General features: G+C 37.5%; 2 protein-coding genes across 2 annotated transcripts; both read right to left on the minus strand.

Moving 5' to 3' along the window:
- Positions 1-1,660: 1,660 nt before the first annotated feature.
- On the minus strand, positions 1,661-6,749 carry LOC127653300 (BTB/POZ domain-containing protein 17-like). Its single transcript, XM_052139945.1, has 3 exons — positions 6,549-6,749; positions 4,720-5,005; positions 1,661-3,206 (listed from the first exon to the last, which is right to left on the minus strand). Exons 1-3 carry the CDS (start codon positions 6,640-6,642, stop codon positions 2,132-2,134), a joined length of 1,455 nt encoding a protein of 484 aa, XP_051995905.1. The 5' UTR covers positions 6,643-6,749; the 3' UTR covers positions 1,661-2,131.
- A 650-nt stretch (positions 6,750-7,399) lies between these two features.
- ccdc137 (coiled-coil domain containing 137) lies at positions 7,400-16,439 on the minus strand. The gene is made up of 6 exons (XM_052139953.1): positions 16,322-16,439; positions 12,747-12,877; positions 11,491-11,710; positions 7,933-8,012; positions 7,757-7,836; positions 7,400-7,670 (listed from the first exon to the last, which is right to left on the minus strand). The coding sequence occupies exons 1-6, from the start codon at positions 16,369-16,371 to the stop codon at positions 7,479-7,481; spliced, it is 753 nt and encodes a 250-aa protein (XP_051995913.1). The 5' UTR covers positions 16,372-16,439; the 3' UTR covers positions 7,400-7,478.
- Between the last annotated feature and the right edge of the window lie 550 nt (positions 16,440-16,989).

Here is a 16,989-nt window from a genome sequence, read left to right on the forward strand (position 1 = left end):
TATACTTACTGATTTTCTTACCCAGTAAAACTGGGTCTTTATGCGTGGAAATATACAGCTACCTGTACATTTTAGGAAGGGGGTCCCTCGCAAAGGTATCATAATATTTGGGAGTCTTCCTTGGCATTGAAATGTTTGAAAACCCTTGACTTGGGGGGCCTGGGTAGCTCGGCGAGTATTGATGCTGACTGCCACCCCTGGAGTCACGAGTTTGAATCCAGGGCCTGCTGAGTGACTCCAGCCAGGTCTCCTAAGCAACCAAAATTGGACCAGTTGCTAGGGAGAGTAGAGTCACATGGGGTAACCTCCTAGTGGTTGCGATTAGTGGTTCTCGCTCTCAATGGGGAAAGTTGTGCGTGGATCGCGGAGAGGCAACTGAGACTTGTCCTCTGCCCCCAGGATTGAGGTGAGTAACCGTGCCACCACGAGGACCTACTAAGTAGTGGGAATTGGGCATTCCATATTTGGGAGAAAAGGGGATAAATGAAAAACGCAAACCCTTGACTTGTATGAGCTAGTTCATTTAGCTACAGGAAATGACCAAACAAACTGATTCACTAAGATGAACTAGACTTCCTAATGTTACATGTGAATCAATAAATCATTTATTTGAACCAGTTAATTTACATGAACTATCTGAACGAACCCATTCATTTAAATAATTTGGATATCCCAATGGTACACAAGACGGTTTGCGTGAGTGTGTTTGATTATTCCCTCTGTTGCATTGCTGTCTGAAATACGATGTGACAAACACTGATACTCATTTGGAAAAAGTAGGTTGTTACAATAAAAGCTTACACTACTGTGAAAATAACTGAGCTACTGTCATCCTGCTGAAAATTGTAGTGAAATTAGTTGCAGTGCTGTTTTTAGTTAAATACTCACCAACTGTGGCTGTCTCCATATTGACCACAGCAGTAGTAAGTCCAGTTACTTCTGCTCTTCACTGTTTGAGTTTTGACCAAAACTTTGAAACTCCAAAAAGCACATTTAGACAGCATAGAATAATCCATAATCCAATGGTTTGATCCATGTCTTCTGAAGCCATTTAATTTATTGATTTTGGGTGAGAACCAACCAAACTGTAACCCCTTTTCATTGTACATCTTGCCATTGCAGTCTCCTTGGCTTGACGCATACGCAGAGTGCTAGTTGCCGTTTGGAAGTGTAATCAAGCTTGAAATCATAATCACCCAAGAGACAGCAGATGTCAAGATTTATAGTGAAAAAGGAGTTACATTTTGGTCTGTTCTCACCCAAAACCAATTGGATCGCTTCAAAAGACTAAACCACTGGAGTCATATGGATAAATTGTATGCTGCCTTTATATACTTTTTGGAGCTTCAACATTTTGGTTACATTCACTTGTTTTGTATGGACCTACAGAGCTGAGATATTCTTATAAAAATCTTAGTTTATGTTCAGCAGAAGAAAGACAGTCATGCACATCTGGAATGGCATGAGAGTGAATAAATGATGAGAGAATTAACATTTTTGGGTGAACCACCACTTTAATTTTTACACTTCCTGAAATAAACCTCGTATAAAACAGCAAACTAACAGTCAGAGCTACAATATAGTTTGTTATTCAACACAAAATATATAATCAAATATAATAATTCAATAAGATGTTTTATCTTGGCAAACCTCTTGCTAAAATAATACCAATGCTAGGTTATAAATAGACAGTAATTTGTGTGTTCAGGAATACGATTTTATTTAAACTTAACACTAATTAGGATATAACATAACTGTGTAAATTAACTCAGAATATATTAAAATGAAAACTAAGACATTGTATTAATGTATTCATCTTTAATCAGCAAAGAACAATTACATTTTCTAAAAGTAATCAAAGCATGCTCACTGTTACCTTTACAAGATGGCAATTGTAAATTATTTATTGCATTATAAAAATGGTCTATAATGGCTTCAGTAAATGCAATTGTAACTTTCATGCACCGTGGTAAACATGTTACTGAAGAAACAATTAGAACATCAACAATAAAATTAAGTGCTTAGCCAAACATTTTTGATTTCCAAAAAGTCTATATAAAGAGAGTTTCGGTGTACAACTTGTCTTAACGTAAGTAGGGCATCAGAAATCATCAGTAGTGAAACTAGACCTTTATTTTTTCCCTACTATGAGACTGTGGTAGAGAGGCTTGACAATAATATGGAGGTAGAGCGAGCTGTCAATGAGGTATTCTGATGCTCTACGCTGCAGGTCTGCATCCAACAGGAAGTCGCCCACTTCCTCTGTGTTCTGGTGGAAGTTGTAGACATGACGCACAACCACTTTCCCCTGCTTCCGTGCTGCTACAATAACCGTTTTTTGAAAGCTGACACCAGCAAAGTCTGGACTTGAGGTCGCAGGTGTGACAATGATTCTTGGGCGGCCTCCATCGGTACGAGTAGGCTGCATGGATCCATGCTCGGGAAATGCGGATCGCACACTGAGTGGAAGCCAACGTGGAGAGAAGAGGGCGTTCCACATAACACGTTTGCTCACATCGTGGCCACTAGGTCCAAGCTGAGTCTGAAAACTGAAGCTGCGGTCATCTCGTGTAGGGTTGTTGATCACCCAAGGTGAACCCCAAGCTGGTGATAGGTAGTTACGTGGCATAAAGAGGCTGCAGTTAACGTCGAAGTACTTTGCAAGCTGCACAGGTGAGGCTGCATGGAACTGGAAGGCTAGGAAGAGTAGATCACGTACCGACTCGTAATATTTCAGCATCAGTGCTGACTTCTTCTGCAGATGAAACAGATGTTGTGGAGATATCATTGCGTAACGTATTGCTTTAAGTGCGTTCTCAGCTGTTGCATTAGACGGCTGGTTCTGGTTTATCCAAGCTTCCAGAGCTTCGTACAACTCAAGTTCACTCTGCAGAACAAGGTCTGAACGCTGCAGTAAAGAGAGCAGAAGTTCTTCACCAACGGAACTCCATTCTGCACTCTGTAGAACCGATGAAAGGTTCCAGGAGAGGTACTGCAAGCAATTATTCTGCAGGGTTACATCGCCGATCTGCACAGAATATTGGTACCAGCCAACCACATGACCTGCAGGGGAATCGCTGGACAGGTGCTGGGTCATATATTGGGTAAGGCCCTGCTGAAGGTCCCATACGTGGTACTTGCTGGCGAGTTTGTGTAGAGGAATGGCCTGGCTCAGACGTACTGTGATGTCACCACAGTATAAGTACCTGAATAGAGAAAGAGCTCAGGCCACATAGTATGTTGAATTAAACACGTGCAACACAATTGAACACTGGCCTCAATGGTTTCCTGAAGAACTGTCTCTTTTCTATTCTTCATTATTTCATTTATTTAACATAATATGAGGCAGAGTTATACGTTGAAACCTGGACATTTTGCTTGATGTACCATCATTGCGCCCTTGAGCAAAACACTAAACTGCATTAGACGGGCAATGAGTGAAATCATTGCGTGCACTAGAGGTGAAATCTTCATTCATTTAAAATTAGAGATGCACTGATATTAATATTTTTGTTTACCACTTTCCTTATTTTGTCATCAGATTTTAATGAGGAATATTGCTTTAAAAATTTACAAAGAGGTACAAGAATAACTAAACATGATAACATGGTGATTGAAGTGAAAAATTCTGTATTACAGTGGAATAATAGCTAATGGATGATTCCATCCATACCGCTAGAGGGCGCCGCTTGTTCACACAGCGCTGAATGAAGTGCTGAATGCAGACTATATTTTAAATCACAAAAGGCCATTTTCATGCTTACAACAGATATGCAGATGGTTTTAATTTGGTCAATAATTGATACATCGGTGCAACCCTATTTAAAATAAATATTTTGTTCTTGTCCTTGAAAGTAAAACTCAGCTGAGAAGGTGCATGTATATTTACATTTGTGCACTTAGCAAACACTTTTTTCCAAGGTGAATTAGAATGTATTCAAGGTATGTACCTTGAATTTATATTTTATACATTTGTGCATTCCCATTGGAATGAAACCCATGAAACTGACATTACAAATGTCATGGGTTTGAACTCCAAAACATCTGAGATGATATGAGATCAGTCAAAGAGTGATAAACTACATTACTATTAACTAAAAGGCAAAAATATTACATCATAAGATGTTTTCCTTATACCAACTTTTGGTTTAGGTTCACATCCACAGAGGGGTAATATCAGAGATTATTTAGCAGATATGGGCCACTTTGACCAAGGAGCTCTGAGTGCCCAACTGTCAACGACTATAGAAAGGAAGCCCCAACTTACAGCCACCTTTTAGATACAGACATCACCTGTCAAGCAACTCTAGAGCATGCATCAGCATTAGCTATACAAGCCAGGATAATTTTGTTTTTTAACGTAATCTGAAGTTAAGAATCCCAATTTATGATTCCAGTATTGTCAGATTTGGTTTGATGAGTTGAAATATGTTCTTTGATCGCAATCTTGACCAACCGTTTTTGAGATTTCTGTCTTCTTCATTCAAGTAGATAGGAGCTGATCTGGCATGATTGGAAATAGCCTCTCCAGAGCGTTCCAAAGATGGCCGACAGTGGACTGACTTTCTAGAGAGACTTTGGCAATATACAGTATAAGCACCATTGAGCAACACACTGGGATGCTCCATGGGGACTGTTCTTACAAAGTGTACTGACAGTCACTTTGGATAAAAGTGTTTGTTAAATGACCAATTAGTAATTTTAAGTTGGAGCACTCACCTAATGAACTTATCAAAGACAGCTGCACAGTTAGCAGGCTCTCTGAGGACAATTGTACTGGAGTTACGTGTCTGTAGTAGCTCATCAAACATGTCGCTCTGTAGTGTCAACACCAGCGAGTGGACATGGATCACTTTCACCTCGTCTGTGTTGAGAGTCTGAACACGTAAAATCACATCGCTGGCATTTCCATGTGTCAGGAGAGCCTCCATACGCTGCACCAGAGCCATTGAATGATTCAGGGTTGCAGCACTGCTCTCCAAAACAGTCTCCTGCTTCAGTGCACCTGCAGTAATGGGACATTAGAGACAAGACTGTGTTCAGAAAGAGGGAAACTGAAGCAGCTATGTTAAGCTATGTAAAAAAAAATAGTTTTAAGTATTCAAAAATATTTATTGGTATTATAAAGATTTTTTTGTGTGCATATTTTGAGTTGAATCTTTCTGAATATTGTGTCTTTGTGAATATAATGTCTTGACAGATTTATAATAGTAGCAATTTAAAGGGATAGCTCACCCACAATTCAAATTCTGTCATCATTTACTCACCCTCATGATGTTTCAATCCAAACCTAAATTAATTTCTTCCGTGGAACGCAGTAGGACAGGGGTTCATAAAGTTCAAAGGATGCCAGGGGGCGCTGAGAGCAAATTAGTAAAGAGGGGGATGTTAGGTTATAAATGGGGGGCGTTTATCAGTCATAATAATAAAACCTAACGTCAAGTTCCTCTTTGCATTAAAATGTTTATCTACACTTGGGAGTATATCAGTTGATTTGCTGGGGTAAGAGAATGAAGTAGGGGGGCGTTCATCAAAAAAAGTTTGAGAACCACTGTAATATATGAGATGTTAGGCAGAATACAGTAAAAATGAATGGTGACTGAGGCTAACATATGGAGAACATATGTGTGCCCCACAAGGAAGATCCAGAGCATGATTTTAGCTCGTTTTCGTAATAAGTTGTTTCGTGTAAAGTCAACATCAGGGGGGTTAGTGTTCCCTTTGGTGAAGTTGGATCTTGTTCAATCCATGTCATTTTTTCTTGTGCATTTAAATGAGCATACAGTAGTGGAGGTTCAGCTTTATCTGCACTTCTTGGGGGAATCAATTGTTTAAAGTCTGACCACATCATCATTATTTTCTTTTGATTCAAATACATTTAGTAGAAACAGAAAAATAAAAGTTCATTTGAAACAACATGCTATTATTTATATAACATATCTTTTTAAATAAATACAGTTGAATAAACTAATACATCTGTGTATACCAAACAAAGGCTTTCTAGTTATGCTGATATAAAATGACCTTAAATTGAATTTACTTGAAACGTGTAATGCAAAAATGCTACATATATATTTTAAGTAAATCCAACAGCGTTGAGAGGGGGAGGATAATCGAAGTGTCTATGTTTTTCATAAAATGAGATGTCACAAAATTCAATAATTAATAGAACGTGTTCATATTTTTTAACAATGGACTTCAAGGTCTCATATTGCATTCTGCTTTTAAGCAAATTATGCAATTATAGCAAATATATATATATATATATATATATATATATATATATATATATATATATATATATATAAATTACACAGATTTGCTGACACAGAAGGCTTTTTAGAGGAAAGTAATGTTTACTTCCTATAATAACCAATCTACGACTTTTATAATGTATGCTGCTGTGTAGTAGAATCGACATATTGTTCCTTGATTAAGAGAAAATACAGCTTGTTGCATAACATGCAACAATAGAACTAAATGGTATCAAAAGGTGCTTGGACATAATTCCAGCAACAACTTCAAAACACACAAATCCATAATCTTACCTCCTTCCACTGATACCATCTGGACACAAAGTACAACACAAAGGTTGGCCAGATAGATCATGGCAGGAACGCTCCCACCAAATGAGTTCACCATGTTTAGATCTGTATTAATTCCTTCCTTCTTTTTTAGAAGCTATCGGTTTAACACTCCGATATACTCTATATCTCTCTATTTGTGCAGCCCAGTTTCCCTGTCCCGCACTCTTTATGTAGGACGCTGGCATATCACTGAGCATCTCTCAGCCTCATGGGGCTCATTGATTGGTGGAATCCGGCTGGGCCGTTGCTATGGCAACCGCTTTGATTGTGAGTTTCTCCTCTTTTGATGTTGCATGACATCGATCTATGGCACGAGGCCAGTTACAGGGGCCGTATTTTTGGACTGAAGTGGGCGTCTGGAGTGGGATGCTGTCTACACATGGGGTCTATTGTTGTTATATTTCCATCATTTCAAGAAAATAATACACTATTGCAACGGTACACAAAGAGGGCTTTCTGTTAAGGCTTCTTACGTTACGTGCCACCTAAAAATGTTATAGTTCATATACGGTTAATACGGTGAAATCTGACATAGTACGCATTTTGAACTCTATTGAAAAAGTATTAGTATGTGGTCATCTTTTGTCTCATATTATGCTAATACTTTAATATTTGGTAAACCTGTATCTCTTCTGTTAATTTTTATGTTTTGTTTATGACTCATTCGCTGTTTTAAAGGACAAAATGTATCTAAACACACTGTGCATAACGTAAAAGTGTGAACATTATATTTGAATGATTTACACCCCCAGTTCCTCTAAGCCCACTTGTACCATTGATAACAATTTCCTTGTGTACTCTTCATGTTCCAGATTTCAAAAAGGATTTTTATTGTTGTGGATGATGCAAATACATTACAGCAATATATGATAATATAAAACTAGTACAGTCTCATGTGGATTTCCTCCAAGCAGCTTTGTCTTTCTCGTGTTTGTCTCTCTGCTGTTTCTTCATATTTCTGTACAGCTGTACAACTCGTTCCCTCTCTTCCTCCATCATCCTCTTCCTCGCCATAGAGGGTTTTGCCACTGACACAGGACTGTGCCCCAGCAGCGAGTTCAGGAGCAGACATTTGGGTGCCCCCTGGAGGTGGAATTACATAAGTTATGAACAAACAATAAAATGAGATAAACACTCCAAAGAGGAGCAGATACATGTAAAACAGTTACCTGAGGTTTGACTGGGGCTTTCTTTGGTTTCACACTTAGTGATGGTGGAGCCATTGCAACCTCTCCAAACGGTACCTCATCTTAAAGAGGAAGGGGAATGATGCTCAGGATAAGTTTTGAGGTTTGATGAGGATACTGAATTTTACAGAGTAAGTTTAAAAAAAATGAATCCATACCTTTAAACATCTCTTCTTCTTCACGTTCCTGTCGCTGGTCTAACTTTTTTTTCTGTTGCAGTAGTTTTGATTTACTTAACCTAAGATTAAACAAATGAGAACGATGACTACATACTGTTAGCTGTTAGCCCCTCAGTTTTTCATGAGGGTTACTGTAGACTGCAGATTTTGTTTGTACAGTTCTGTATCTTTTATGTTGAGAAACAGATAAATATTTAAAAATGTTTTTACTTTAAATCTCCATTTTCACTTTCACATACTAAAAGTGAAAGTGCAATTTATAATAAATAAAGGGTTGAAATATGAATCTGTTTATCACCCACACCAATCATATCACTTCAGAAGACATTGATTTAACCACTGGAGTCATATGGATTACTTTTATGCTGCCTTTATGTGATGTTTGGAGCTTCAATTTTCTGGTCACCATTCACTTGCATTGTATGAACCTACAGATCTGAGATATTCTTCTAAAAATCTTTGTTTGTGTTCTGCAGAAGAAGGAAAGTCATACACATCTGGGATGGCATGTGAGTAAATGATGAGAGAATTTTAATTTTTGGGTGAACAACCCCCTTTAAATATCTATTGTGCATCTTATTTGGAGCAGTATTAAATAAAAAACAATGTTATGCAATGCAAACTTTTAAAGTATGTTAACTTATGAGCACAACTATTTAAACTTAATTTAACCAATAATAATAATACTTCAAAATTTGATTCGGTTTCAGCTGGGTTTCCGAGATGGGAGGAGTCCTAAACTTTCAACATGGCGGAGAAGTGTACCGTTTCTGTAGTGAACAACAGGTTTTGTTCATTTTTATGTATGTATATCTGCAACCATTCTATGCATGTTGTACATTTTTACACAGTGAAAATAGCTTGAATTTGACCAAATTTCCATTATCGCCAGCAGGCTAACCTGCTGTGTATTATGGAGTGATATGTATTATGGTGTCAAAATCTTGATTCTTGATTTAATGTATAGCAGAGGTCTTTATCCTACCATTACTAGGCCTAGTCGAATAACTTCCAGTTGTGCCACATTAATTGATAACATTTTTGTAAATATATTTGAAAAAACGGTCAAAAGTGGTCTTTTGTAACTCACCTCTGTGAAGTAAAAATAAATAAAGAAAAGTCTAGTAAAGTTATTAGGTTAAGAACGGAGGAAAGACTAAATAGATTCAGGGATGATCTTATGAAAGAACAATGGGACAATGTTTATAGTACAAATAATGTTAATAAGGCTTATGAATTATTTTTTAAAAAGTATCTATGGTTCCATCCATCGATCCAACCGCTTATCCTGTGTACAGGGTCGCGGAAGTATCTAGGGTTATATAATAAAAATTGTCCAATCAAAATATTGAATGATAAAGTCAGAAATAATAAAAAAACCTTGGTTAACGAAGGGTATATTGAAATTGTGTAAAAATAAGAATAAGCTTTATCGGGACTTTGTAAAATATCGGACAGTAAATGCAGAAAAAAAATATAAAGCCTATAAAAATAAGCTGACTACTATAATGAGACGTGCAAAGAAAGATTATTATATAAACTTGTTGATGGATAATAAAAGTAACATCAAAAGAATGTGGAAAGTCTTAAGGGAGGTTATGGGCAGTGAAATGAAATATTGTCAGCCATTATACTTAATGAATGAACAGAACGTCGAGATAAGTGGTGAAAAAAATGGCTCATGAATTTAATTCATTTTTCTGCAATGTTGGTCCAAATCTTGCCAAAACTATACCACTACATAATGAAAATAAAAGCTGGACAGGTGAAAGCATAGTCATGCAATCTCTTTTTGTTGATGAAGTTAGTGAGAGTGAAATTCTTTCTATTGTCTCTAAATTAAAAAGTAAACATTCATGCGATAGTGATGGCTTAGATATGTATATTGTTAAAGAAACTATAAGTTGCATTAGTAGACCATTAAAATATATAATCAATTTGTCTTTTAATACAGGTTTCTTTCCAGATAAAATGAAGGTGGCTAAAATTATTCCCCCTTTTAAATCTGGTGATAGGCATAGTCTCACAAATTATAGGCCTATATCTTTGCTTTCGCAATTTTCAAAAATTCTGGAGAAGCTTTTTATTAAAAAATTGGATTATTTTCTTGAAAAACATTCTTTGATTCATGATAATCAGTTTGGGTTTCGAAGCACCCGCTCAACAGCTATGGCTTTGATGAAAATCACAGAAGACATTACCACAGAATTGGAGAATAAAAATCACACAGTTGGTGTTTTTATTGACCTTAAAAAGGCCTTCGACACTCTTGATCATGGTATATTGATATCTAAATTACAGACATATGGTATTAGAGGTGTAGTATTAAACTGGATTATTAGTTATTTAGAAAATAGACAACAATATGTAGAGTATATAGGCCATGAATCTAAGTTGGAAATAATACAGTGTGGAGTCCCTCAAGGCTCTGTGCTGGGGCCAAAATTATTTACTTTATATATTAATGATCTCTGTGATGAATCAAAGATTTTACGTTTTGTTCTTTTTGCGGACGATACTAATTTTTTTGTATCGGGAAAGAACATCAAAATATTAATGAAAACTATTGAACAAGAATTGGTTCTACTTCAGAAATGTCGTTAAATTTAAGTAAAACAAAATGTATGTTGTTTACAAATCAAAAATGCCCTGTAAATGTTTGACTTTAAATAGAATAATTATTGAGAGAGTGTCAGAATTTAGGTTTTTAGGAGTACTCATTGATGAAAAATTTAAATGGAAGTCACATATATCTTATGTAAGAAATACAATTTGTAAAAACATTGCCGTTTTGAGTAAAGTAAAGTTTATGTTAAATTATAAGGCAATGAGAATCCTATATTGTTCCTTTATTTTGCCATATTTGATGTATTGTTTGGAGATATGGGGTAATTCTTATTTCACTAATTTAATGCCCTTATTTATTTTGCAAAAAAGAGCCATAAGAATAATTAATGGAGTTGCTCCAAGAGAACATACTACAGGACTGTTTCTGGAGTCAGGACTACTCAAACTGAAGGATTTGGTTGCTTTACAAACTTTATTAGTTGTTCATAAAGCAAAATACTGCTTGTTACCGCATGGACTGCAAACTCTTTTTACTGTAAATAGTGGGACAAGCAGAAGAAATAAAGACTTTAAACACCCTTTTGCTAGAAATACCCTCAAACAAATGTGTGTTTCAGTTTCTGGTGTGAAAAGATGGAATTTCTTAGAAAATGATCTAAAATGTTGTTCAAACATTCTCCAATTTAAATACAAGTATAAACAGAAGATACTTAATTTATATAAAGATGATTGTGAAAATTGATAAAATTACAACCACAATGGTCTCGTTGTCATCATTCCATCATTGTTGTTTTTGTTTGTTTGTTTAGTGTTGTGTAAGTAGAATTAATAATAAAAAATAAAAAAAAACAGGATTCCTGTCCTTTCTGACAACAAAGCACATGAACACGTAACCGACAGCACATGAAGGCAGCATAAAATATACACTATAATTAGTCGAGATAAACCAGCAATGCAGGTTGCACTAACCCTTTCTTTTTAGTAGATTTCTTCTCTACTGTCTGTTCCTCTTCTTTTTTCACTTCCAGCTCTGGTTTTCGATCTATCTGGTTGTTAGTGAGGAATAAAACATGCTCACTCTCTTCCGTCATGCGGCGGAGGTATGCTTTCTCTGACTCCTGTCTCCCTTTGCGGAAGAGTGGAACAGGAATATCTCCTTGTACTCCTTTTGGCAGTTTTGGTGTAGAGGCTGAAATAACAGAAATATATACTGTACTGTGCAACGGTTTTAGGCACTTGGGTAAAATGTTGCATAGTGAGGATGTCTTCATAAAATAAAGACATTAATAGTTTTCATTTATCACTTTGTCATACACAGTCCAGTAAACATAAAAAGCTAAATCAATATTTCTTGTGACCACCTTTGCCTTTAAAACGGCACCAATTCTCCTAGATACACCTGGACACAGTTTGTCTTTGTTGTTGGCAGATCAGATGTCGAAGCTTCTTGGAGAATTCGCCACCGTTCTTCTATGTATTTCGGCTGTCTCAATCGCTTCTGTCTCTTTATGTAATCTCAGACTGACTCAATATTCAGGGGGGGTCTGTGGGGAACATGACATCAGTTGCAGGACTCCCTGTTCTTCTATTCTAATCTTTTCTGTTTGCAAAAGTAATGTTTGGGAGTCTAACATTTATATTTCCTACTGACACACTAAAGCTGAAGATATAAATAACCATCTTAAGACAAATGCTTTTGTGAAACATCTTTAGTGCCTAAGACTTTTGCACAGTATTGTGTACAAACATATATGAGCATACGGCATGCTTCATTCCTCCTTCATTGCCCTTGCCTTGGGCTATGACCTTGTGCAATAGGAGTTAGTGACCCACAAATAGCGTATGCAGACAGAGCCCAGACAATATGCAGCTCACATAATGCATACTGCACCTCACGGTCACACTGAATCCTTTGGGGTGTATGAAGTAACATCTCTCTCTTTGCCTCAACATCACTTATCTTATCGATATTAACATCACCATCTGAAATATTCAAGGCTTGAATGACAACCCATCCTTCTTCATGCTTTACCTTTTCATTTATTAATTGATTTTTAAAGACTCTTAAAAGGTCTTTAAAAATCTGCCATTCCAGTGATATGCCCATGTTAAAATGTCCCAAATATGGGTCTGTTGTTCAAAGACATATTGTGTTGCATAATTAGCAGCAATTACAGTCCATGTATTCGAACTTAATAATGAAAATGTGTCAGTCCAGCACTTACCTTTCTTCTTCCTCTTCTGGGAACCTTGTTTCATCCTCTCCTTGCTCTTCATGATGTCACGCAAACGCTGAGGTATCCGCTGAAGGTGATCGTCTGACGAAGGATCAGAATGTTTCTTTGACTTCTTCATACTTTTAGAACACAAGAACAAAATTTTTATTAGATATTAACAGTAATTCAATTATATATACACGTCTCTGGAAGTTTAGGAAAAATGAGAGGGGAACATGTGAACTGTGATTAATCAGAACTCAGTGTTTAATTCACACTTAAAAGTAATTTAACTTGGTGGGTCATTCCAAAAAAATATAATGTCATTAAAGGTGCTGCTATAGCGATTTCAGCCATTCTACTTCCACGAAACTGAGCTGTTGAATCAGCCATGCCCCCTCTTTCCAAAACACCTCACTCCAAAAGATACCAAATGAGCTTTATTGAGACAGACATCATGCAGAAACCGTTTTAAAAGTGACAGCAACAAAATAGCGCCCTCAACAACAAGGCAGAAAAATGGCAGAAAGCCTCAATAATTCACTGCAATGAGTCAGAGACCACGGCCCACAGACACATTTTTTTTTTGCTGTTTACAGAGTCTAGAGCTGTCACAGAGACAGGTGACATATTTTATGACTAGGGCTGGGTATCGAGTTCGATATATTTTAGACACCGACCGAATTGCCTCTAAACTATCGAGTATCAAAAAATGTCTTGTCGTTTGGTACCAAATTTCGATACCTAAGGGGTTAATCTCATCAACATCAGTGATAAGCATGTGGCATGCTAGATGTGCCCAAATCTAAAAGTGCTGGTGATTGGCTGCGTTTAGGCATCAAGGAAAAATACAAATTTATGCCAGTTATGCCCAGAGACATGGCTTACTTGTGAGGCTGTATTGTGTGCGTCACAACCCCCATAGATGGAAAACATGTGGAAAAGATCAAAAGTGTGGCTAAGTTTCACCAGGCTATTTGCGACAAGATAATTGCTCCCAAGACCGGCAACATGACAAATCTGATGAAGCACTTGACAGTGCACGGAATAAACTTAAGAGCAGAAAGTTGCTCCGTCTTTGACTGCAAGAAGACCAAGCCAGTGCAGTCATCCTCTCAGCATCCTCCTGCCACAGAGCTTCCTTCAACATGCCCACCAAACGAGTCCTCCTTCAACATGCCCACCAAACGAGTCCTCCTTCAACACGCCCACCACACGAGTCCTCCTTCAACACGCCCACCACACGAGTCCTCCTCCAACACGCCCACCACACGAGTCCTCCTCCAACACGCCCACCACACGAGTCCTCCTCCAACACGCCCACCACACGAGTCCTCCTCCAACACGCCCACCACACGAGTCCTTCTCCAACACGCCCACCACACGAGTCCTCCTCCAACACGCCCACCACACGAGTCCTCCTTCAACACGCCCACCACACGAGTCCTCCTCCAAAACTACTGATGAATGTAGCGGCGCTATGACTGGGACTCTGACAGGTAAGGTTAACGTTTAGCAAACAAACCAACAAATAAAACCGGCTAACATGTAGTGGTACATGCTTGTGTACTTGTTATATTAACATTTCTGTGCACGGTGATATAGTCCTATAAACTGGGACCTACGTAACGTTAGATATTGTTTGGATGTATGGCTATAGATAGCTAGCTAAATCGATGCTTTAAGGTTGACAGTATCTGATCAAGTTTAAATCACATTAAACTAGTTATCTTGTTAAACCGTACTTAACCGACTTTGTCGCTGCAGGTCGCCAGTGGCTGGCGGTGAAGTCGCTAGTGGGTGTTCCCACTACTGGTTGCCTAGTAACATTTATAAATGACATTCACGGATGTCATTCCATTGCTGTTGACAGCGAATCGCTTTTCTTGCCACTAAAAACAAACATTTTGGAGGGAAAAGACTAAATATAAATGGAATCAGTACATAAAATGCTTTATATCAAAGATGAATGAGAAACAAGGCGTGCTGTTTGCCAGAGCGGTGAAAATGCAAATACCGGTCTGTCTGGGTCCACAAAATTCCCGCGATCTCAGATACACCTTTCCACGCAGTATTTTTCTTAAAAATGTCCTTGTACGTGGGAAGAGACTGGAAAATTTCTAACAGCAAGAATTAGCCTTTCATCCATCTTTCCGTTACTGCAGGAGCTGAGAGAGAGAGAGAGAGAGAGAGAGAGAAGGATCACGTGAGCTCTCCCGTCTTCTCTCCTATTGGCTGTCGCTTCCGTTAGTCGCTCTTCATTTGAATAAAGTTGAACTTGTCTCAACTTTGTCGCGTCGCTGGACACGCCCACATCTAGTCGCCAATGGTCACGACAGCTCGTGTCACCGGAAGTCGCTATGCTCTCATTGTGGGATGGAGTCGCTGTCGCGCGCGATGTCGCTGGCAGTGTGTACGCAGCTTTAGGATTGGCTGAATTAACAGTTTACTTGTTATATTTCTTTTCCCTCTTCACATTAATGTTATTATAGCCTCTGCCCCTTCAGACCCTGGCATGATGAGACCAGAAGACTCAGGAGATGAGTCTTTGAGTCTGTAAAAAAAAGTCAACAAACTGAAAAAATAAAACCGTTTTTTCGAGGTAATGTTTGTAATCTTGTTAAACAGATTTCAAATTCTTTTTTTGACACTTATTTCATTAATATGTTTCAGGGAGTAGGAATCGCTTACAGCACCTTTAAGAGAAAAATACAATGAATAATTTTGTTTTTCATTTTTATTTCTAAACTTTTTAAAAGTTGTTCAATTAATAGTACACTCAAAAAGGGAAATTCTCACATCATTTACTCTCAAGAAAGTAAAAGTAATCCATATGACTCCAGTGGTTTAATCCATGTCTTCAGAAGTGATATGACAGGTGTGGGTGAGATCAATATTTAAGCCTTTTTGCAATATAAATCTACTTTCAAACAACCCTCCTATGTACAGAGCTAATATATTCTTCTTAAATCTTTGTTTGTGTTCAGCAGAAGACATCTGGGATCCCATGAGTATATGATGAAATAATTTATATTTTGGGGTGAACTATATAACTTTAGCAGTGTTCCATGCTCTGCCAAAATCAAAATAAAGTATTGGTTTTAGGAGAATGCAGTACTGTCAACATTTCAATACTACACTTATGCAACATGTTATAACAGTACATGGGGAAACTGGGGCTAAATATTCAAAACATAGTCTACCTTCCTACATCTTGCTTAGTTTTGATTCAAAAACACATGTACCAGCAATTTAAAAAATAATAATAAAATAACACCACTGAACCATTGTTTACAAGGATGTATGGATACTCAAAGTACCAAAGAATCACATTCTCCTGTCCAGCACTGCGCATGTGCCAAATGTGGTGGGCAAAATAGAATGTTCGCAATCTTCTTACTTCAAATTTAAACTTACAACGTTCTTTTCGGCATTTCGTGACGTATATGGATAAACTGAATTATTCCGCATTCCAACTGTTGTTGTTTTTCGCTCGATTTTCGTTTTCAGCTGATATGAGTGCCAGATTTAATCACAAATCTCTCGGAACACATTTATTAAAGCTGTATTACGCATCTTATTACCTGAACTGCTTATCATTCTTCTGCTGTTTGTGTTGTGTTTCTGTTTTCATCGTTAATTCTTCTAAACTGCGTATCTCCCACTTGACTGTAAACTCGTGTTTGTACTGTTCGTCTTCTTCGGCGCTGCAGAGAGGAGCAGTACATCAGCACGTTACTGCCACCTGTTGGCGTCTGTTAAAGTTACGTATACAAAGAGGATTGTGCCACAAATCAGAATTTGCTATGTTAGTCCAATCAAAAATGCTAATTTTATGTCTCTTTAGTCAGTTTCGTCTTAGTTTTGTATTCATTGTTCAAGAAATATGTATGTATCTAAAGTTCATCAAGTTCCAGGTATTTTCTCATGTTAATATTTCCTTCGTTGAAGGACATTTTGCAATGTTTTCCACAGCAGCGATGTCCGCCAAAATACTAGACTGAAAAGCTTTAGTAGTCTAAATGTACATTATTCCCCCCTGTTCCTGACTTTGTTGACCTATCTTTCTTAACTTCGTTGAACCTCTCGTTTTCTCTTTCCACTATTTTTGCCATTGTTGGTCGTAATTTAGTCGTAATATTTTGAGAATAAAGTAAAAAATTACGAGATTAAATTCGTAATACTTTGAGAATAAAGTCAAAATTTCGAGAATAAAGTATTAGCATTACGAGATTAAAGTTGTATTACTTTG

Source organism: Xyrauchen texanus, chromosome 12 (genome assembly GCF_025860055.1).
Source record: "Xyrauchen texanus isolate HMW12.3.18 chromosome 12, RBS_HiC_50CHRs, whole genome shotgun sequence".
NCBI lineage: Eukaryota > Metazoa > Chordata > Actinopteri > Cypriniformes > Catostomidae > Xyrauchen > Xyrauchen texanus.